We start from the raw sequence: 24,020 nt of genomic DNA on the forward strand, positions 1-24,020 counted from the left end.
AAGACAGAATAAGCATCTCCCTATCACCCCACATTCATTCATACAATGATAGCTGCTTGGGAGAGACGTCATGCAGGCACAATGTCAGCTCACTCCAAGGATTCTCCTGGATAAAGGCTGTGTGTGTTTGTTTTGATATACTCTGTTCCCAGTAGGAACTGAGCTCAAAATAGAAAACTCATCTGGCCATGATCACCTTGTAGTGCATATGAAACATGGTTTTAGCAAGTTATGCTACTGCTTTGCTACATCTGCTAAGCTAGATCTCCCCACGCCCCCACAGCTCTTGTGCCTGTGGCCTTGTCTACACTAATGCTGCAAGTCGATCTAAGTTACACTACTTTAGTTACGTAACTTAAGTCAACATAACTTATATCGACTTACAGCGATATCTACACCGCGCTATGTCGACGGGAGATGTTCTTCTGCCTCTCGTTGAGGTGGATTAATTAAGTCGACGGGAGTGTGCTCTCCCATTGACTTATCACATCTTCACCAGACCCACTACATCAATGCCGCTGCATCGATCACAGTGGTGCTGATTTAGCCGTGTAGTGAAGACAAACCGTGAGATAATACATTATGAGGTGTGACTGTGACAATAAAATAAAAGTGATCAGTCATAGGTTTCACAATAGCCCATACAACAGCCAGCTAACCTGGCTTCATAGGTGTTAGACTGAAATATAAGGGAGCTTTAAAATTCCATTAAGCTAACTTGATTGAGAAAACATGATTGAAAAACTTACTCTTTTGCCCATCGTGACAGGGGCAGAGAGGCACAGTGGTCCAATGGAATTCCCAGGTTGTGCTGGGGAACAGTTACTTGGAACACCCCATGAAACAGTGGAACACAGTCTCCTCATGTGACTGGCCAACTCTGCTAGCTGGCAAATTAAAGCCGTGGCCTGTCTATTCTCTGTCTCATCCTCTTTCCAGCATCTAATTCCCAAAGAAACTAGGTAACCGCAGCCCCTGCCATCTCCTGCATGCAGGGTCTATTATGCCAGTCAGCCAGGATAAGGACCACCTAATGCTGTATGGGAACTCTCCCCCTCTTCTCCAAAACTGCTCGTCCATGTTACAAAGGATCACTGTGTCACCCATTGTTTAAGGTGTACACCTGAGCCCTAAATTAGATCTCCTGGATACCAGTACTGTACCGGGAAAACAAATACTGTATCTGGTCAAGGTGTGGATAAGAGATGTATGCAGAAATAGGGAAGAGGTATCTCTGATGAATCATGTTCACATCTGAGTGTTGGGCAGGCCTTTAACAACAGCTGCTCTTTGCTGGATATCAAGGAGGAAATATGGGAAGGAATGGATGGGGAATTGCCTATCTGGGTGGAGGGATGGAAGCAGGTAATGGCAATACAAACATTAAATTAATAAATAATTTGAGGGAATCAGGGACAATGCTGCTAGATTTCTACAGTGGCACAGTGGTCAAGCCTCCTGCTTGAAGAGGGATAGCTCCTCTAATCCAGTGGTTCTCAAACAGGGGCACGGGGCCCACTGCGGGGCTGCAAGCTGGTCTCAGAGGGTCTACCAAGCAGGACCAGCATTAGACTTGCTGGGGACCTGGGCAGAAAGATGAAGCCCCACTGTATGAGTCTGAAGCCTGGGGCCCCAAGCCCCACTGTCCAGGGCTGATGCCGAAGCCTGAGCAATTAAGCTTTGCGGGGCCCCCTGTGGTGGGGGACCCCGGGCAATTGCCCTAATTGCTACACCCTAGTGCTGGCCCGGCTTTTATATGCAGAAAAACAGTTGTTGTGGCACAGGTGGACCATGGAGTTTTTGTAGCATGGTTGGGGGTCGGGGGAGCTCAGAAAGGAAAAGGTTGAGAACCCCTGCTCTACTCCGCACGTTCCCTGTCTCACTGGCTGCTCCACAGTAGGACTTCAAAGTGAATCTTACCAAGACTTAGTGAGCTTCATTCTGACTCTGAGCTAGCAGCTGTGCTCTCTTCCTCTGAGTTGTGAGTTTGTGCCAAAGCACAGTAAAACTTACTCATATTTATTAAACTTCACTTCAAAGTCCTGCTGTTTTACTAGAGCAAGGTTAACAAGTGAGGAGTAAGAGGAGAGATGACAGTGCCACAAGATGGCAGTGAACATGTTAAGCACCTGATTTTAACTCTTTTTTTTTTTTTGGATGAGGCACCTAGATAGTCCTGCCATGCTGGATGCTATAGTAAATCAAAGCAACAGATAGACTATTAGGCTGGATTTGTCTGAATAAATGACCAGATTCGAGGGCAAATCAAATTTGAATCAGGAATTCAACCTATTGCTACATCTTGGCCAAATATAACCTTCTGAACTGTTACAAAACATGCTAAAGTTTATTGCTAAAAATAACACACAGAAGGGAAAAGAAAAGTTAATGAAAAATTACAAATTGAATTAAAGAACTGAAAACATAGCTATCTATAGCACAACTGCCAGAAAATAACAAATATAAGAAAATCCCTTTTCATTCTAATGTGCATTTTATTTTGAGAAGGCCCTGTGATTTTTTGTGGCAGAATAGCAGCATTAACAAAGTTACCAGGTGTCATGTAATGCAGCAATTGCTATTGGAATTACTGTATTTAAGTGCAAAGGTAAAATCCACAGGAATGGTAAGTGTGCTGCTTTAGAGCTATTTTTCCCCAAGCATATCTAACATAATCATCCTCCTTTCAATAGCTTGCTGAATTTTGTTTTTACTAGGAAAGAGAATATTTTGGGTTTTCAAACAGGACAAAACACAGTAAAAAGAAAACTGTACTTTCTAGACTTGATGAAGGCTAATAATTCTTGGCAGAGAATAGTTTGTTCTGCGGTTCAAAAATATTTACATTTTCAATATTTATGAATGATCCTTACATAAAAAGCATTACATTTAAAACCAGACATAGAACAAGATTACAAAAACAGAAGATATTCATCAAAATTTTCAAAAAAGACATATATTTCTTTAAATGTACCTTTCTGGTTAGTTATTTAAATGGAGTGATAATATTTCTAAATTTGATATTTCACCAAGTTTCATGCTTCAGTTTATAATGGCTCTTCAGATGTTTTCAGGGTTACAGCAACACAAAAATGTCTAAAGAAAACAAATACAGGTATTAAAATTATGGAGTATGACATATATTAATGTTCCATTGGCCTGGCTTTGGGATGAGGGAATGTTTGTAGGTAATACATCTCAAGATTATGGGATTATAATAAAAGAAGAAAAGGCACATAATGTATTTTGACTATATTCCTTACATTCTGCCTACTTAAAATGGTTAGTTGGAAAAAAGAATCATTTTTATCTGTAGAAGCTGTTGTATGGTATAGCTCTGCACTGTTAAACTGCTCTCTATTCCATCCTGGAGATGGTTGTATTTCAGTGATGAGTGAACTGAGCTCTATATATAAACAGCATAAATCTCCTCTCACCAGGTAAATCAGGAGTAACCCCTGTGATGCTGGCAGATCAGGACCCAGCTCATGCCAAGGACCAGGGCCTCATTGAATGCTGACAAATGCATAGTTGGAAACCAGTCTGGCTCACCTGTCGGTTAGTATAGTTAAAACAGATATCAGTGTTATAAGAATGTGTTTAGTGTTTAGACTTTATGGAATCCTTGTAGGATACTGTATGTTTTAATCTTACCTATAATATCTGTATCCCATGGTATGAAGTTATATTGAGTGTGTGCATTGTAACCCTCTGAATTGTGTAACTCAGCAAATAGGAAAAGGAGCATTAACTAAGGTAGAACTGCTCATTCTGCACACAAGATGGCTCACTGAATGCAAATGAGGCATTGCATACCATCAAAGAACAGAAATCTTGTTGACTACATTCCTAACTCTCTCTGGGGTAAAGGATATAAAAAATCCCTGACAAGGAGAAACGTGGTCTCTGTGCTGTCCAGACTATGAGGGACAGAGATTCCTAAACATAAGCAAGAGATCCCCATACTGCTTGGCATGGGTCAGCCCTTGTCATAAATATAAACGGAAGGGTAAACACCTTTAAATCCCTCCGGGCCAGAGAAAAACCCTTTCACCTGTAAAGGGTTAAGAAGCTAAGATAACCTCGCTGGCACCTGACCAAAATGACCAATGAGGAGACAAGATACTTTCAAAGCTGGAGGGGGTGGGGAAACAAAGGGTCTCTCTGTCTGTGTGATCCTTTGCTGGGACCAGAGCAGGAATGCAGGTCAGAACTCCTGTAAAAAGTCAGTAAGCAATCTAATTAGATATGCGTTAGATTCTGTTTTGTTTAAATGGCTGATAAAATAAGTTGTGCTGAATGGAATGTATATTCCTGTTTTTGCGTCTTTTTGTAACTTAAGGTTTTGCCTAGAGGGATTCTCTATGGTTTGAATCTGATTACCCTGTAAGGTATTTACCATCCTGATTTTACAGATGTGATTCTTTTACTTTTTTTTTTTAATTAAAATTCTCCTTTTAAGAACCTGATTGCTTTTCATTGTTCTTAAGATCCAAGGGTTTGGATATGTGTTCACCTATGCAAATTGGTGAGGATTTTTATCAAGCCTTCCCCAGGAAAGGGGGTGTAGGGCTTGGGGGAATTTTTGTGCGGGAGACGTTTCCAAGTGGGCACTTCCCCTGTTATTATTGTTAGACACGTTGGTGGTGGCAGCGTTTAACCTAAGCTGGTAAGAATAAGCTTAGGGGGTCTTTCATGCAGGTCCCCACATCTGTACCCTAGAGTTCAGAGTGGGGAAGGAACCTTGACAGCCCTAAAGGACACATAGAATTGGTTATTATAGAAGCTTATATTATCTTTTTAAACCTAACACTGTAACTCATTTACGTGTGTATATTTTGTGTTTTAACCTTGTAAATAACTCATTTATTTTCTTAGTTAAATCTTTAGTTAATTTATTACAGGACTGGCTTCAAGCTTTGTCTTTGGTTTGAGATCTGAGTACAAATGACTTGGGGTAAGTGGCTGGTTCTTTGGGAGTTACTTGAATATATTTTGTGATTTTTGGTATAAAGGACCATCTATCACATGGTCCAGCTTGCGTGGGTGGCAAGATAGACTGGAATGCCCAAGGGGATTGTGTGATTCCATGGTAAGGTGATTATATTGCTTCAGGAATTCACACTTGTTACTGCATTGGTGAAATCTAATTTTAGAACATACCACCAGTTTGGGGTCTCTGGCCTGCTTGTTGATTACCTGCTCTGAGGTTGGCACTCACAGTCATGAGCCAATCCAGACCCCACTAAACTCAACAGAGCTACACTGATATAAGTGAGAAAAGTGAGGGGAAGGGAACAGATAAGCGTTCATGTCACACTCCTCGTCAATACACGGCCCAAGCTGGGGAAGCTAATGATCCAACCAGCGGACCAAATTTGGTGATGAATCCTAGTCACATGCCACCTGAGGCACATTGCGCACGCACTAGGAAGAAGAAGAAGAAGAAATTAGAAGAATCATATCCATAGTTTGTAAAGTTTACCCAGTCCTTTGGGGTCTTTGATGGAAGGTCACTAGATAAATGTTTATTAATTTTCACTTTCATTAATTATTATTATTATTCAACCTTTGGTGAATGGGCCAAATATATCATGTGAATTAAATTTTGCCCAGATCACTCCTAACACTATAGAAAACAGAAGATCTAACAAATTAAAGTAACATTCATCAGTGAAGGCTGCCATCTGTACAACTCAGAATGCTCCTTGGTGTGCCTGTCCCCTTCCAGCAATGCTAAACAGGATTAGCGTTCTATACATGTACAGGAAAAGTAGGTCAATTCAGTAACATTGTTCCCTGTGATGAACTGACGATGTGATTGTAATGGCCTGTTCACAGTCACCTATCATTCTGAGCTGACTACAGTGATGATGAAACTGGGCTTGTCACAGAACACATAATAATAACTTAGCTCACTGCACACTTTGTGGGGGAAAACATGTCCAGTTGGGAAAAATAATAATGCTTTGCATTTATACAACCAGACATTTTCAAAGGAACACACTCACATGATATCCTCTGCAGTAAATTAGTGTAACCCTTCTGCCTGTCAGAGTTGGCAGCAACAAGGGCCGGGTTCAGTATCTAGGGGTTCCATTCCAATAACACAATGCAAACCGGCTCGAGCCCCCACCCAGTGACCTGGGACAAATATATATCACCCCCACTGGGCGCCTCCAAGAGACAATACTTAACCTCTCACAAGCACATAGTCTGAGTGTAGCAAAAAGCCTTTTAATAACAGAGAGAAACAGTGTGGCATTATGTTGGGGAAACACCACCAACAGGATTCATAACACAACCCATGAGCAAAAAAGCCACCCCAAGCAAATTGGGGCATGTCCTTTCCCTTTGGTTCTTGAGTCCAGCAACCCAAAATCACCCAAAGTCCCACAAGTCCAATGACCCAAAAGTCTCTGTCCCTGGTCAGGGCAGCCCCAGAGTTCAAAAGTTTATCTGCAGAGTTTTACCTCCCAACCTGGGTGGAGATGGGGGGAGGGGGGGGGCTTAAGGGGCACCTTACGTGGTCCAAAGCTGATGACCCCACCTCTCCATGGGGCTCCGCTCTGCCAGCCGCCCCATGAGCTGCTCTAGGCATCCAACAAACTGCTCTGCTCCACAAGCCGCTCTACCAGCCATCCCGCAAACTGCTCTGCTCCACAAGCCGCTCTGCTCGCTGTCCTGCAAACTGCTCCACCATATATCTTCAGGCTCCCCCACTACTTAACACAACACTCACTGATTTCAGCTCTTAGTAAGTTTAGCTCTTTTGTGATTTCAGCTTGTAGTAAGGGAGCCTCAGTGCTGGTGCACCATTAGCCCAAAGTGAATTCAGCTCAGCAGCCTGTAACTAGACTCCTAATGGAATCAAAATTAGCTCTGATATTCCACAGTGGAGAGAGGAGGAAATGCAATTAACATGTAAGGCCCTCCCCAGAGGGCCCATGCCACCAAGTATTAATACCTATCCCCAACTTCTCTCAATTCACAGAGTTTTGGAACCCATGTCCCTTGCCTAGCGAGTGCTACTTAGTTGATGGCAAGTCCCTCCATCATAACAAAAGGCCAAGTACAATTCCACTGTCCTTGATTCCCATAATCGGGGTAATAACAATTTATTCTTCCTGCCCCAATAACAGAGACATTGGGGATCCCACAGCAGCCAAAGTGACCATTTGGGCAGCTATGGCCTCATTCTAGGTGGAGTGGGTGTGCCTATGCAAATGAGATCGGCCCCTGAAGTTTTTTTCCACAACTTGCCACACCTCACCACCAGATGTCAGGGTGGAGCTCATCCTGACTCTGCTTACATTAGTATTATCATCCATGTTTTAGAAAAGGAAACTGAGGCACAGAGCAGTTAAAAACTATATTCTGGCTCATTTTGGACAGATACTGCACCCTACTTGCACGACTATGCAAGAACTAGGTAGACTGTTACCATTAGCATTCCTGAATGCAGGGGAGCCAGAGGCTCCAGCATGTCTGGAAATACTTCACAGTTCCAAGGATGAGTAGTCAACCAGGTATGTCAGTTAGCATCCACCAACAAAGAAAAAGGGTGTATGCTGCACCTCTTCAAGCAGAAGTCAGTGCAGCTGCAAAGATGGCTCTGACAACACCCCGCATTAAGGTACTGTGTCTGCATTTGCCCTGCTCAGACAGAATGTATCAGATTACAAATACTTTTATTAAGATGATGTTGAAGTAAAAAGAAAACAGTAAAGAGTTTAAGCATAGAAGTTTCTGGTTATCAGGGAATAAGGTACAGATTATCAAGGGGTGTGAAATTCGGTTTAGGAACAGGTGGCGTAAGGAATACATAATCTGGGATTGGGGTAAAAGTTTAACAGGTCAAAGTACAGACATTGAGATATGGGGGTATGTTGTTCATATAATGGCTATGTTCAGGTGTGGAGTATAATGAGTCGATACGATGATAAGGATGGATTTACCCTCATTTGGTGGGATTTAATGTTCAGTGAGTTTATGGTTCCAGTGAAAAAAGCCTCTCAGTCCCTTTCCCATAGTTGATGCACGATGTCATACTGGCTCACACGTCCTAGTACTGTCGGTGGCTGGTGATGTGTTCGATGTAGATGTCCCTGGACCATCGGATGGTGTCTGAGACCATGAGGCGCCGCATGAGCCATGCGTAGCGTCGACCAATCCCACAGGTCCGCAGCACATGCTCTTTGCAGGGGTCCTAAGCGCCCAGGGCTCCGACGATCAGGGCATCCATCTACACCTCATAGCCCTTCGCTCTCAGGGTGTCGGCCAGGGGGGTGTATTTTTCCAGCTTATGAGCTCAGGCTTCACGGAAGGCCGGAGTCCTGTTCTCAAAGGAGACCATGACGTCAACGAGGATGATCTTTTCCTGGGCCTCTTCGGTGACTACCACATCAGGTTGCAACTGGCTGTCAGTACCGGGGATGGCGCAGTTCATGGCGACCTCCCCCAGGCACGGTGCGATGGCTTTCACCAGGCAGTTCTGGATAGCGTTGTGGTGCAGCTGCCAGGCTCTGGAATGGGGCTTGCAGCTGCACAGGACGTGGGGCAGGGTCTCGTTGGAGGAGCCGCACTTCCTGCAATGCTTGTCTCGGTTCCCATGGTGGACGGCTCCATTGAGCGGGACACAGTTGAGCCAGGCACGGTGGGTGAACTGCCAGTCGGCAAAACGGGTGAAGCAGCCCCCGGCGAGGAAGTGGCTGCTGGCGTCCCACTTGCTGGTCAGTTCGAAGGCTTTACCCTGGTCCGGTTTACGCTTCAGGGTTTCCATGTACAGTGAGTGGATGGCTGCCTTCAGGGTCCTCTCCAGCATGCCCCTGGCACTTGGGGTGACAATGGTGTTGCTGTCGGACCTGATCTGCGGCACCAGGACTCCCAGCTCCTGCCACTCCTCGCACCACTCCCAGTGGAGGCCGATGCGCTTCCCCAGGCGACGTGTGGCATTGCAAGCGCGGGACCACAGTGAAGCGATGTCACGCCCATCCCGTCCGAATTTGCCATCCAGGGAACCGCTCAGGAAGGTGGAGGTGTCTTGGTTGGAGGGGGCTCTGCCGATCCGCTTCTTTGTTGCGTCATGGAGGGCGTTTGCTGCGATGTTCCTTACCATGGCGTCGGGACACGTCAGCAGGCGGAAGGCGTAGGTGATCACCGCGATGTCACACAGGTTGCCCATGCGGCCGACAGTGGCACCGCCATGCCTGTTGGCGATGTAGACCAGCTGGTTGCTGGCTCTCTGGGGAAGGAACAGCTACTTCTTCACCAGCTGCCGGATGATCTTGTCTGCCTTGTTGAGGGGTATCTTCGCCACGGCGGATCCCCTTAGGACGAACGAGATGTGGGGGATCAGGAAGGTGTTCAGGGCGTTTATCTTCTGCCACGGTGCTAGCAGGGAGGCGTCCATCTTGGCGGCATCCTGCAAGATCTCCTGGATGGTGTCCTCGGGTGTCTGCCGGACACGGAAACCCGTCGGCATGCCGCGGTGCTGGTATGTCTGTCTCTCTGCCAGGGGGATGACGGGCTCACCCTGGATCTGGAACCCTGTCGTCTGCACCGAGTCCCTTTTGCTGCCGTCGATGTGGAGAGTTGCGCGCTTCTTTGCACTGAAGCGGAGCCCCATCCAATCGGCAGCTCGACTGGTGGCATCTAGCATACGTTGGAGGTTCGCGTCCACGGTCAGGACCAGGTCATCTGCGTAAGCCAGGATGCTCACCCTCTCACCGTGGAGGTTGAAGCCATCTGTGCCATTGGAGATCGGCGGTCTCCCCTTCGACTGAACGAATGGTGGTGCTGCATCCCTCGTACACCTCTTGGATCACACGAAGGAAATTCTCTGGCATCCCAAACTCCTGGAGCGTGGCAAAGATGTGGTGGTGGGGCATGGACCCAAAGGCGTTAGCCAGGTCGCGCCACGCTACCGTTCACTGCCTCCATGCCCTTCTGGCTGTTTCGAGGGTGGTTTGGAGGACAAAGTTGTGTTCATAGCAGCCCTCGCAGGACATGAAGCCTTTCTGGATGGAGCTGATGGCTCCCCCGCTCACCAAACACTCCATGATCCTCGACGCCAGGCAGCTGGCATAGAGCTTGTACGTCGTGGAGCAGAGGGAGATGGGCCTCCAGTTGCTGGGGTCATCCCGCTTGCCCTTCTTGTACACAAGTACCGTCATGGCCTTCTTCCAGGAGCTGGGAGTCCGGCAGAATCGCTTGCACTGGTTGAAGAGTGTGGCGAGGACCAGGCAGCCGGGATCTCACTTTTTCAGGAGGCTGTAGGGGATGCCGTCTTTCCCAGGAGCTGTGTTTTTTGTTTTTGAGAGTCTGGCCATCACTTCCTTGGGTGTAAAGTCAGTTTCCAGGACACCTGCATTGTCGACACGGGGCAGGGGGCGGAGGCACTCTGGGCACTGTGCGTCATTCCAGGCAGTGCGGTCAAATACATCCTTGAAGTAGCTGTAGAGACGCTCAGATGGGATCATGCAGTTGGGCGAGGGCCCATCTAGGATCCCCCTCATGGCCTTGGAGCGGTTTGCCCGGTACAGCTTTTGGATCCTTGAAGCTGCTGCTGGATCGTAGCAGCGGCTGGCGTCTCTACTTCTGGCTCCCCTGATCGTGGCGTTGTGGTTTGGAGCAGGCGTTCCGTGGGCAGGCGGGGCGTTCTCCTGGTTTGAACTTCTCCTGGGAGCGATTTCCGCAGACAGTTCTTGGGTGAGCCTGTCTACGAGGAGGTCGAAGTCGTCAAAGGAAGCTGCCGCTTGTAGCTCCTCAGTCCAGGCAGTCTGCCACGGAGTGGCAGACCTCACCATCGGCTGCTGGCCCTCAAGCTCCTCGACCTTGTCTGGTGCAGGATCAAAGCCTGCGTGGTCGGCCTGCCGTCTATCTTGTGGGTCAGTATTCCCTTCAGCTGGGTGCTGGGGAGGGATCTCTGGCAGGATGCTGGCGTTGCTAGTGGTCAGAGAGACGTGGTCTGGCTTGGGGGTTGCTGGGACACCGCTGGTCCTTCTATGAGTGGCTGCTGCCTGGGTGGTTGCTGCTGGAGCGTGAGATCTCCCGTAGGCAGTGTCCTGCAGAATGGACTTGGGGGCTGTGTTGGGCCATCTGGCGATGAAGGCCCGGTGCTTTGCTGTGGCTGCGGGGCTGGTTCCTCCAGTAATGTCTGGAGTTTGCAAGGCGATCTGGGGCCTGGTGCTGGCTCCCCCAGTGGCTGGAGCTCGCAGGGCGGTCTGAGGCTTGACACTGGCTCCTCTGGCTGCTGGAGCTTGTAGGGTGGTCTGAGGCTTGACACTGGCTCCTCTAGCAGTTGGAGTTTGCATGGCTGTCTGAGGGGCAGCGCTGGCTCTTCCTGCGACAGGATCTCAAGCAGCTATGCGCGGTGGGGCGCTGATCCTTCTGGGGACTACACCACCACGTGTCCCCAAGAGCTCTTCCAAGTGTTTTAAAAAATTACCCCTAATTGACTTTGCCAAGCTGGTGCAGTGAACCAGTGACATCATTGGGATTGGAAATCAGGGCTTTACGGGGCACAGCCCCACACTTGGTGAACTAGACTAAAGATTTCTGGATAATATAAAAATGTCCCAAAAAGACTGAGGACACATTGATAAACACTTTTTTTCTTTTCTATAACAAAAATTAAATAATTATTGGGGGACAGAGCAGTGCTGGGTGGCGCGCCCTCCTTGCCCACTGTGGGGCTGGCCTGGACCCTGCCATGGCCTCTGGACGTTCCTCTGCTCCTCCCTAGGGGGGTGCGCCCCAGAGTCTGGGGACCACAGGTTTAAAAAAAACCAACTGTACTAAGTGTTTACTCACACAACATACTAGAGCCCTGCTGTCTGACAATAAGATATACTGATTTGTACTTCAATTCTGGATATTCAAATCTCGTTATTATCAGGAAGACCCTAATCATGTCAGTTACACTGGATATGTTCAAACATTAGATAAATTCCTGGGGCCTATTTTATGAAGTTTTTGCTATCTTGCAGTGCATATAGCACCCTCCCACACTGATCTGTCTCTCCTGTTTTATACTTGTCATCTAAGAAAGGAACGCAAGACAAACATCTGAATATAGACTGGGTCTAAACATTATGTGTTCGTCATGTCATTTTTAGAAAATGAATAAAATATATATGATATCTCTTTATGATAATAGAAAACAAATTCTCCTGAGAAAGGACCACAATTGCAAAGATCTATAATTTTTGATACCTTTATGTACCCATCTAGCTGTCTGTCTTAGATATTTATAAAGTACTAGAAACTGCAGTATTTAGGGCCCTGATCATACAAAGCCTTACAAATATGCTTGACTTCACGAACTCTGAGTAGTCCCATAGGACAAAGATTAAGATAAGCATGTGTATAAATCTTTGCAGGACAAGGGCTTAGGTGTTGAGATATCATGCGTAGATACCCCTGTGACTGCGATTAGATTAGTTGATAGAAATGTGAAACAGTGTAATAATTAATAGCTGAAAAAAGCTTGCCTTGAAAATAGTCTCAACTATGAGATATTCAGAATTCTGAAATCCCCCAAAAGTTTGTTTCTTTATTTTTGCAACCGTTTCATTGTGATCGTCAAACACTGAGCCAGGGGCTGGAAAACACTCACACCAGCAGCACCCTAGAAGGCCACAAAGTAAGCCTTTTCAGATGGGACTACTGTCAAGGTAGGTCTATTTTTCTGGTATAGCAATAAACTTGACAGGATCCTTTTAATCCTATCCACACAATTCCTTCCCCATATGCAACCACGTAGCAGGAGTTTGTTTGCTAATATTACCATAAAGAGAATATGCTTTCAAATCAACAGGTTACAGTAGCACTAAGTACAAAACAGGACATCCATGGGCTGAAATAGATTGAACTCATCATCCTCCGTTTGTCTAGTAAACCATTTACATATAGCTTGCAAAGGACCAAACCATTTTGGGGTTTTTAAGTTTATGGGCCACATTCATCTTTGGTGTAACTCTACAGACTTCAGAGAAATTTACAGCAGGGAAGAATCTGACTTCAGTGGACCTAGGACAATGTATACCAGCTGAGAATCTGCCCCAGTAAATGTATTTCCAAACTTGAAGTCACGTGTTCCTGATCCCAGGGGAACCCCTCAGGAAGGGGAAAAGTACATAGGCAACTCCATGAAGTTCACCTCCTTTCAAAGCTCAGATGTTTGAAGATTCATAGAGCCCTACCCTCTGCAGGAACTCAGGCTCCAACTGTACAGATCCCAGGACTGCTGTGGATGGAGAATGGCCCTTTCAGGTTGCCCCAGCATCCTGCCTCGTCAAGTGGGAGCTACATCATTGCTGTCCTCTATTCCCAATAACATATTTGACCCCTAGGTGGAAGGCACAGCTGGAGTTACACAAATCACGTTACGCCCTCCCCATGTGTAACCATGTAACTGCAGAGAAGAGGCAAAACCAAGCCCTAAGTCACGTATAATACAGGAACAAATTATTTTTCTATCTGAGGTGTGAAAATAAGTACAAACATTAACACCAATAATCCACTGCCTTTGCATCAATAACATGATGACATTTCTGCTCTTACCAAGCATGATGTGACATTTAATAATTCTGGGGAGATGAATCATGTAGAGCTATTTTGGTAGTATATTTTTAAATAGAAAACAATCTTTAAATTTCTGTAAATGTGTCTGAGTAAACAATGCAAAGAAGAGACTCCATTAGCCATGTGTCTACACATAGAAGGTGCACCAGTTTAACTAACGGTGGGATGTTGCAGCTGTGACAGAATTGCAGCTGCTCTGCAATAATTTACGAATACTGCATGTTGACCTGGTTATTGGGATGTGTACTGTATAACTATATTGCTGTAGTTTAATAAGGGACAGAAAGGAGAACAAGTAGGAAGGGAAACAATGGCACAAGATAAACCACCCATTGGTAAACAAGTATGTGTTGTTAAAAGACAATTCCCAAACTATTAGCTTGGAAGATTCTACCTTGGGGCTCCAGCCAACTGACAAGCTGGGCTAAGGTCTGGGAACCAGGAGATCAAACTGTATACGTTTAAAAAGGGATTGCCTCCCTCAAGAGGGGGTGGTTCAGGGCAGATGGTCAGGGGACCAGACTGAAACACGGGACCCATGGTGGCATAGGAAGAAGTTAGGCCTCTGTATGCTAGTATAAGGGGATAGTAAGCCTCTAGGTAAGAAAGACATGTGTGAAGACTGTTGTTTTAAAATCCCTTTTCTCTAAATGTTTTGTTCCTACTGCTAAAATAAACAATACTTTGGTGTTAAGAAGGTTGTCTGATCTCTGTATAACACAGACTCCCAGAGGGACAAACTATAAGTGCAGAAGCCAGTCAGATCCTGCTGCGTAAGCAAAGTTGATACACAGGACCTGTCTAGGTGTGGGAGACTTTTGGAATTCCACCCCACGAGGGGCATAGTCACAAGGCCTGACACCTATGGGGATGCACTGAGAGGGAGAGAGAGATCAGAAAGAGGAGAGAAATGCAGCTAGCACCTATAACTGTGACACCTCTGATTTGGTTACACCAGGGCAACTCTGTGTGTGAACTGTGTTATATTGGTATAGAACTGGGCCAAGTTAAACTAATGTAAACCAAATTTAAACTGATGTAAGAGTGTCCATATACAAAGCTGCACTGGTTTAACTAACCTGACGCAACATCTAACCTTTAGTTAAACCGGTGTCACTTTATGTGTAGATCAGGCAAATGTTTTATCTCAGCTAGCTCTGAAATAAAACCTTGCATTATTTAATTTATAAATGTGACTGGCACTTCTCGCTCACTATTCCCTGAAAAAGGGAGGAGGTTGAGCCGTAGCCCGGCCCTACTGCACACTGGCTAGCAGGCTAGGTGGGGCTGTGGGATGGAGGTTGGATGAAAAGATGTAGCTCCTTCTGCACCCAGGCAAGCTCCAGGAGGAAGGGCACTTCTTGGTGCTTCCTGTGGGATGGTGCAGCAATTTCACAATTTAGCCCCATGAAGACAATGCGAGTTTTACTATAGACTTCCAGTGAAGCAGGATGGAGCCCTCCGTTTGAAAGTGTACAGTAAAGCACGCTGGGTATATGTTTTTACATGACAGATGCAGTAATTCATCCCCAGTATAACTCAATTGACTCCAGTGAGTTTAAAATGGGGAGGCGTTTGGCCTTCTTCAAAGTATTAGCTGTAAGACATCCTTACTTGCTGAAAGTAAGAATTAATAAGAACTGTTGCTTAAATACATTGCTGTAATGTATCTGAGAAACACATCACTGTCCAGTAAAGACTCTTTTAATCAGGCGGTGGACATATCTGTTCTTCTTACTCACCCTCAACAGTGCCATACTCAGCAAGCGGTACCATTGAAATGAAGGGTGGCTCAATCTGTCATCTTCAAGAATTCTTTCTTTACTTCACAATCACATGAAGAGCCAGATTGTAGCTTTCCTTGCCCGAGTGCACATGGAACTGGGGGGAAGGTTGTGCCACGCTGGAGCAAGGAACACTCCACACAGGCGTAAGCTGCAACTGCAGTCCCTGTGCTCTTTTATTATTTGAAATAATAATCTGTTTAATCTGTTTATTATTATTTTCATTTCCACAGTGAGCTGACTTTTTACCAGCCAGGAGACTGAGCAGATTGCATGGCCCACAATAGTGACTTCCCAGTTGACAGTTCTCTTATACAGCTGTCTGCTGGGTCGAGTATGGGGCCTAACAGGGCAAAGGAAACCCCAGGTGATTAGGGGGAAAAGGACACCGCTCTACTCCCAGTAACTTCCCCTGCTAAGACATCAAGTTGTTGTTTTAATTTTGGGGACTTGCCTGGTTCCTCTCTGTCCTGCCATGAGGGATATTAGAGGGAACCCTAGGTCCACAGAAATCTCTTAGAGCAAGGAGAGAGAGAAACCAGGAACCACATCTAAATAAGTTGTCTCCCCTGCCAAGCAACTCCCTGTAGCACCACCAACCATCCTACCCCTGCACTGGGCTTCACTGTCCTCAGCACCGCCATAACAGTATGGAGCCTTCATTCATGGTCTCCATTTTACGATAGAGATTTCTTCAATGTAATATAAAATTCAAATCAGGTTTGCAAAGTAAACCTCTGAGGAAAAGGGGTAACTGTTACAGAACTTCATTGTACTTTGCAATCTTAATTATTATATTTTTGTAGCTAACATAACCAAACTCTCTGCTTCCGATTCCCATTAATAAACGTTTTGATCCCTCTATTATGAGACTAACAAAATTATGATGCTGAACTTTATACTTAACAAAGGGCACATTCCTAACAAAAAGTATGCATTGTTTATTCAAGATTTTCATGTACTTTATTGTACGTCAGCAAGTGCAGGTCTTTCCAAGACATGACAAATGGAGTAGACAGAACATTAACGATGAATTGGACCTCTTAGGTTTGATTCACCTCCTTGTATGCAAGGGAATGCAATTTGCAGCTCCTTAAACCCAAGAAGGCAGCTTGACACTCACCCAGTGAAAGGCAGTCTGTGGTACTTTTGCTCCCCTCTCCTAGAATTCTGCTAGGCAGTAAAGCTTTAAGGACTCTGATCCTGCACAGAGTTATACAAGTACTTAACTTTATGGCGTGAGTAGTCCCATTTGACTGCAATGAGCCTATTCACCATGTGTGTTAAGCACATATATAAATCTTTGCAGGGTCAGAGCCATAGTTTAAAGTAGGGGGCAATAAAAGTCTTGCTGAAAAGGTTATGTAGGGCCTATGAAATGAACAGAATTGCGGAATCAAAACAATAACAGTGATCCCTTCTCTCTCTCTGCTGCAGCCCCAATGCTGGAGGAGCTCTGTGCACCCCCCTCCCCTGGCCGCAGCCCTGGGGACGAAGGAACTCTGTGCCCCTCCCTCCCACCAGCCGCAGGGATGGAGGAGCTTTCTGCCTCCCACTTCCCCCCCCCATGGCAGACCTGGGTCCAGAGTTAATATTTTTTAAAATGAAAAAAAAAAAAATCAGAAAATAATTAATTCAAAAATCCACAATACTAAAACGATTTTCATAGGGCCCTAGTTATGGAAGAGAGTAAAGCCTTGAGTAACAAAACAAGATCATGTGATTGCACAGTAAGACATGGATATATCACATTGGTTTCACTGAAACATCTTTTGTTATTTTTACCTTTCATTTCACCTCCATTGCTTGTAGTCAAGGTGAAAGAAGGGAGTATTTAGGAAGAATTTAAATTAGTCCAGGCATGTGGCTTGGTGAACAGGTTTGGGGAAAACATTCCAGTCATACAGGGCAGTACAGTAAAAGTCACATAGACGTGTGGTAGAAGGAGATGAAAGAGTATTGGGGCTGGAATGGAGAGGGCACAGGGATCATGCCATCACAAAAGAACTTGAAGGCATGTCCTAGGTACATACACTGGCCATGCTGTGGTTTTTCACAAGAGGCTGGTTTTATTCAGGGAGCTTAATAAGGGAAGGGTGAAAGTTCCCTCCCATATTCCACCATCTGTTCCCCTGCCCAGATTCAACCTTTTTCTCTAACAGGTTGGTAGCTGCTTATCTGCTCTCTGCAGAGGCAGGGAATACAGAAAGCCTCTTACTGGTTTGTCACCTGAGCTACACTTTTTCTAGTGCAAACAAAGGGCCAAATTGTAGCATCCAGGCAATGGTCCACCTTGCACGTGGGGCAGAACTGCACAGACGTAGGGGGATCCTGCAAGCTATTGTGAATCCAGGATTTCGCCTGCACATCCTGCTCTGTGAAAGATCAAGATTGTGATATACCCTTGCAGAGCCTGCACATGGAAGAGGCTCCTTGCAGTGTCCTCATTACATCCCAGAGGGGCCCATCAAATCTGACCCATACTGTGTGTAGTTCCATGTTCGGAGTTTTTTTACATCTGCCAGCTGCAGGATTTCTTACGCCTTCCTCTGAAGTATCTGGTGCTGGCCAGTGTCAAAGACAAGAGTTTGTACTAGATGGATTGAAACTCTGATTCTGTACAGCAATTCTTATTTTATTTTCTTCATTGACGTATGTTGTTGAATGTTCAAATCTAACACTGTGTACAGTGGAATTTATCACTGCTAAGGACTAAATAAAAAAAAAGCTTTTATTAACAACTACAGTGGACTAATGGAAATTACATATTACAGTCTGTTTGCACTCAAATATTTTTCAATTACTAATGCAAAGAAAGAGTAAAAGATCAAAGTTGGACCTTAATACAAACACAGACATCTCAATAAAGATAAATGAAAACAATAAAGCATCTTTTATCTACCATTAATCTCTGGAGTCAATTCAGGAAAGTAATTAAAAGCTTCCTCACAGATAAATGATAAGCTTCTTTATTCAATGAGCTCGACATATAAACACTCATAGGTCTGTGCTGATATCATGCTTATTAGTAATTGCATTAAGACATAATATTTTGTAATACTACCAAGAATGCAGTGATTTGAAAAACAAAAGAGTTGTAGTAACTAAGGCCCAAAAATATGAGTTATTACTATTTAAGAATTCTCTGGGTATCAATGCTGTTTAGGAAAGACAGCACAGAGGACTGAGAGAAAAAACTTAAGTTTAATGGCAAGATTTCTTCAGACTCTTTATGGAAACGGAGTCTCTGTAACCTTTCACATGAATGTTCAGTTGGTGCAGCCAAATAAACCTCCCTTTTTCTCCCTGACTGTGAATGAATGAATTAAAAATTGATATTAAATATTAAGTTACTATGCCCTGGTCTACACTAGGACTTTAGGTCGAATTTAGCAGCGTTAAATCGATGTAAACCTGCACCCGTCCACACAATGAAGCCCTTTATTTCGACTTAAAGGGCTCTTAAAATCGATTTCCTTACTCCACCCCTGACAAGTGGATTAGAGCTTAAATCGACGTTGCCGGCTCGAATTTGGGGTACTGTGGACACAATTCGATGGTATTGGCCTCCGGGAGCTATCCCAGAGTGCTCCATTATGACCGCTCTGGACAGCACTCTCAACTCAGATGCACTGGCCAGGTAGACAGGAAAAGAACCACGAACTTTTGAATCTCATTTCCTGTTTGGCCAGCGTGGCAAGCTGCAGGTGACCATGATGGAGTCCCAGAATCGCAAAAGAGCTCCAGCATGGACCGAACGGGAGGTACGGGATCTGATCGCTGTTTGGGGAGAGGAATCCGTGCTATCAGAACTGCGTTCCCGTTTTCGAAATGCCAAAACCTTTGTGAAAATCTCCCAGGGCATGAAGGACAGAGGCCATAACAGGGACCCGAAGCAGTGCCGCATGAAACTGAAGGAGCTGAGGCAAGCCTACCAGAAAACCAGAGAGGCGAACAGCCACTCTGGGTCAGAGCCCCAAACATGCCGCTTCTATGATGAGCTGCATGCCATTTTAGGGGGTTCAGCCACCACTACCCCAGCCGTGTTGTTTGACTCCTTCAATGGAGATGGAGGCAATACGGAAGCAGGTTTTGGGGACGAAGAAGATGATGATGAGGAGGAGGTTGTAGATAGCTCACAGCAAGCAAGCGGAGAAACCGGTTTTCCCGACAGCCAGGAACTGTTTCTCACCCTAGACCTGGAGCCAGTACCCCCCAAACCCACCCAAGGCTGCCTCCTGGACCCAGCAGGCGGAGAAGGGACCTCTGGTGAGTGTACCTTTTAAAATACTATACATGGTTTAAAAGCAAGCATGTGAAAGGATTACTTTGCCCTGGCATTTGCGGTTCTCCTAGATGTAGTCCTAAAGCCCTTGCAAAAGGTTTCTGGGGAGGGCAGCCTTATTGCGTCCTTCATGGTAGGACACTTTACCACTCCAGGCCAGTAACACGTACTCGGGAATCATTGTAGAACAAAGCATTGCAGTGTATATTTGCTGGCATTCAAACAACATCCGTTCTTTATCTCTCTGTGTTATCCTCAGGAGAGTGAGATCTAATTCATGGTCACCTGGTTGAAATAGAGTGGTTTTCTTCAGGGGACACTCAGAGGAGCCCACTCCTGCTGGGCTGTTTGCCTGTGGCTAAACAGAAATGTTCCCTGCTGTTAGCCACAGGGAGGGGGGAAGGTTGAGGGGGTAGTCACGCGGTGGGAGGAGGCAAAATGCGACCTTGTAACGAAAGAACATGTGCTATGTATGTAATGTTAACAGCAAGGTTTACCCTGAAAGAGTGTAGCCACTGTTTTATAAAATGTGTCTTTTTAAATACCGCTGTCCCTTTTTTTTTCTCCACCAGCTGCATGTGTTTCAATGATCACAGGATCTTCTCCTTCCCAGAGGCTAGTGAAGCTTAGAAAGAAAAAAAAACGCACTCGCAATGAAATGTTCTCCGAGCTCATGCTGTCCTCCCACACTGACAGAGCACAGACGAATGCGTGGAGGCAAATAATGTCAGAGTGCAGGAAAGCACAAAATGACCGGGAGGAGAGGTGGCGGGCTGAAGAGAGTAAGTGGCGGTCTGAAGACAGGGCTGAAGCTCAAATGTGGCGGCAGCGTGATGAGAGGAGGCAGGATTCAATGCTGAGGCTGCTGCAGGACCAAACCAGTATGCTCCAGTGTATGGTTGAGCTGCAGCAAAGGCAGCTGGAGCACAGACTGCCACTGCAGCCCCTCTGTAACCAACCGCCCTCCTCCCCAAGTTCCATAGCCTCCACACCCAGACGCCCAAGAACGCGGTGGGGGGGCCTCCGCCCAACCAGCCACTCCGCCACAGAGGATTGCCCAAAAAAAGAAGGCTGGCATTCAATAAATTTTAAAGTTGTAAACTTTTAAAGTGCTGTGTGGCATTTTCCTTCCCTCCTCCACCACCCCTCCTGGGCTACCTTGGTAGTCATCCCCCTATTTGTGTGATGAATGAATAAAGAATGCATGAATGTGAAGCAACAATGACTTTATTGCCTCTGCAAGCGGTGATTGAAGGGAGGAGGGGCGGGTGGTTAGCTTACAGGGAAGTAGAGTGAACCAAGGGGCGGGGGGTTTCATCAAGGAGAAACAAACAGAACTTTCACACCGTAGCCTGGCCAGTCATGAAACTGGTTTTCAAAGCTTCTCTGATGCGTACCGCGCCCTCCTGTGCTCTTCTAACCGCCCTGGTGTCTGGCTGCACGTAACCAGCAGCCAGGCGATTTGCCTCAACCTCCCACCCCGCCATAAACGTCTCCCCCTTACTCTCACAGATATTGTGGAGCACACAGCAAGCAGTAATAACAGTGGGAATATTGGTTTCGCTGAGGTCTAAGCGAGTCAGTAAACTGCGCCAGCGCGCCTTTAAACGTCCAAATGCACATTCTACCACCATTCTGCACTTGCTCAGCCTGTAGTTGAACAGCTCCTGACTACTGTCCAGGCTGCCTGTGTACGGCTTCATGAGCCATGGCATTAAGGGGTAGGCTGGGTCCCCAAGGATACATATAGGCATTTCAACATCCCCAACAGTTATTTTCTGGTCTGGGAATAAAGTCCCTTCCTGCAGCTTTTGAAACAGACCAGAGTTCCTGAAGATGCGAGCATCATGCACCTTTCCCGGCCATCCCACGTTGATGTTGGTGAAACGTCCCTTGTGATCCACCAGAGATTGCAGCACTATTGAAAAGTACCCCTTGCGGTTTATGTACTTGGCGGCTTGGTGCTCCGGTGCCAAGATAGGGATATGGGTTCCGTCTATAGCCCCACCACAGTTAGGGAATCCCATTGCAGCAAAGCCATCCACTATGACCTGCACATTTCCCAGGGTCACTACCCTTGATATCAGCAGATCTTTGATTGCGTGGGCTACTTGCATCACAGCAGCCCCCACAGTAGATTTGCCCACTCCAAATTGATTCCCAACTGACCGGTAGCTGTCTGGCGTTGCAAGCTTCCACAGGGCTATCGCCACTCGCTTCTCAACTGTGAGGGCTGCTCTCATCTTGGTATTCATGCGCCTCAGGGCAGGGGAAAGCAAGTCACAAAGTTCCATGAAAGTGCCCTTACGCATGCGAAAGTTTCGCAGCCACTGGGAATCGTCCCAGACCTGCAACACTATGCGGTCCCACCAGTCTGTGCTTGTTTCCCGAGCCCAGAATCGGCGTTCCACAGCATGAACCTGCCCCATTAGCACCATGATGCATGCATTGGCAGGGCCCATGCTTTCAGAGAAATCTGTGTCCATGTCCTGATCACTCACGTGACCGCGCTGACGTCGCCTCCTCGCCCGGTATCGCTTTGCCAGGTTCCGGTGCTGCATATACTGCTGGATAATGCGTGTGGTGTTTAATGTGCTCCTAATTGCCAAAGTGAGCTGAGCGGCCTCCATGCTTGCCTTGGTATGGCGTCCGCACAGAAAAAAGGCGCGGAACGATTGTCTGCCGTTGCTCTGACGGAGGGAGGGGCGACTGACGACACGGCTTACAGGGTTGGCTTCAGGGAGCTAAAATCAACAAAGGGGGTGTCTTTACATCAAGGAGTATTTCAGGCAGGACTTCACGGAGGGTTCCAATAAGAAATGGTGCACCTAAGTTATCCTTCTTATTGGAACAAGGAGGTTAGCCTGGCCTCTGATTGATACATGGCTAGATTTACCTCGCTGCACCTTCTCTGTGAGTGACTGCAGTGTGACCTAGAGGAATGAGTCTCCTAGACAGGGGAGGAGGCAAATGAGTACAAAACAAATCTGGTCTATTTCTTGTTTTGACCCACTCCATCTATCTTTTACATCTTTGGCTGGCAGCAGACGGTGCAGGAGGACTGCATGCCATCCACATCTCATGGCTGCTCGGCAGAAGATGGTACAGTACGACTGCTAGCCATCCTCATCTCTTGCCTGCCTGGCAGAAGATGGTACAATACGACTACTAGCAATCCTCATCTCTTGCCTGCCTGGCAGAAGATGGTACAGTACGACTGCTAGCAGTCCGTATCGCCTGTCCGCTCACCATAAGACGGTTCAATAGGACTGACTGCAGGACTAAAGAGAATGACCTGGTCAAGTCACTCCAAATTTAGTCCCTGCGCCCATGTCTGCCCAGGCGCTCCCAGCCGACGTGGCCAGGAGCACCTCGGACACGACGAGGACGACTACCAGTCGTATTGCACCGTCTGCTGCCAGAAGGCAATGGGTTGCTGCTACTGTGCAGCAAAGCCGTACCGCGTCTGCCAGCACGCAGGAGACATAGGGTGACGGTTACCTGAGCGGGCTCCACGCTTGCCGTGGTATGGCGTCTGCACAGGTAACTCAGGAAAAAAGGCGTGAAATGATTGTCTGCCCTTGCTTTCACGGAGGGAGGGAGGGAACGGGGGCCTGACGATACGTACCCAGAACCACCCGCGACAATGTTTTAGCCCCATCAGAGTGCTCCATTGTGACTGCTCTGGACAGCACTCTCAGATGCCCGATTGTTTGCCGTTGCTCTGACACCGGGAGGGGCGACTGAGGACACGGCTTACAGGGTTGGCTTCAGGGAGCTAAAATCAACAAAGGGGGTGGCTTTATATCAAGGAGTATTTCAGGCAGGACTTCACGGACGGTTCCAATAAGAAATGGTGCACCTAAGTTATTGTCCTTATTGGAACAAGAAGGTTAGCCTGGCCTCTGATTGATACATGGCTAGATTTACCTCGCTGCACCTTCTCTGTGAGTGACTGCAGTGTGATCTAGAAGAATGAGTCCCCTAGACAGGGGAGGGGGGGAAGCAAATGAGTACAAAACAAATCTGGTCTATTTCTTGTTTTGATCCACTCCATCTATCTTTTACATCTTTGGCTGGCAGCAGACGGTGCAGAAGGACTGCATGCCATCCACATCTCATGGCTGCTCGGCAGAAGATGGTACAGTACGACTGCTAGCAGTCCGTATCGCCTGCCCGCTCACCATAAGACGGTTCAATAGGACTGACTGCAGGACTAAAGAGAATGACCTGGTCAAGTCACTCCAAATTTAGTCCCTGCGCCCATGTCTGCCCAGGCGCTCCCAGCCGACGTGGCCAGGAGCACCTCGGACATGACGATGACGGCTACCAGTCGTACTGTACCGTCTGCTGCCACAAGGCAA

At 46.6% G+C, this 24,020-nt stretch overlaps 2 protein-coding genes across 7 annotated transcripts in view; one reads left to right on the forward strand and one right to left on the reverse strand.

The window, feature by feature from the left end:
* NPAS2 (neuronal PAS domain protein 2) overlaps positions 1-24,020 on the reverse strand; it is a 199,227-nt gene that overhangs the window by 104,714 nt on the left and 70,493 nt on the right. The window contains exon 2 of one of the 6 annotated variants that reach the window (XM_048857788.2): positions 2,975-3,096. The exons of the other annotated variants lie outside the window; for them this stretch is intronic. The gene's annotated coding sequence lies outside the window, so the exon portion shown is untranslated. The remainder of the gene's footprint in view (positions 1-2,974; positions 3,097-24,020) is intronic. 6 annotated transcript variants of the gene reach the window in all.
* LOC125639927 (uncharacterized) lies at positions 19,202-20,765 on the forward strand. The gene is made up of 2 exons (XM_048857821.2): positions 19,202-19,640; positions 20,229-20,765. Exons 1-2 carry the CDS (start codon positions 19,235-19,237, stop codon positions 20,762-20,764), a joined length of 942 nt encoding a protein of 313 aa, XP_048713778.2. The 5' UTR covers positions 19,202-19,234; the 3' UTR covers position 20,765.

This window comes from Caretta caretta, chromosome 1 (genome assembly GCF_965140235.1).
Source record: "Caretta caretta isolate rCarCar2 chromosome 1, rCarCar1.hap1, whole genome shotgun sequence".
In the NCBI taxonomy this organism is placed as follows: domain Eukaryota; kingdom Metazoa; phylum Chordata; order Testudines; family Cheloniidae; genus Caretta; species Caretta caretta.

What these genes read in the sequence shown, in the direction of transcription:
- LOC125639927 (XM_048857821.2), top strand. Translation starts at nt 19,235, where the DNA reads ATGAAGGACAGAGGCCATAACAGGGACCCGAAGCAGTGCCGCATGAAA. An exon ending in AGGCGGAGAAGGGACCTCTG is followed by an intron (nt 19,641 to 20,228) that starts GTGAGTGTACCT and finishes TTTCTCCACCAG; the next exon opens with CTGCATGTGTTTCAATGATC.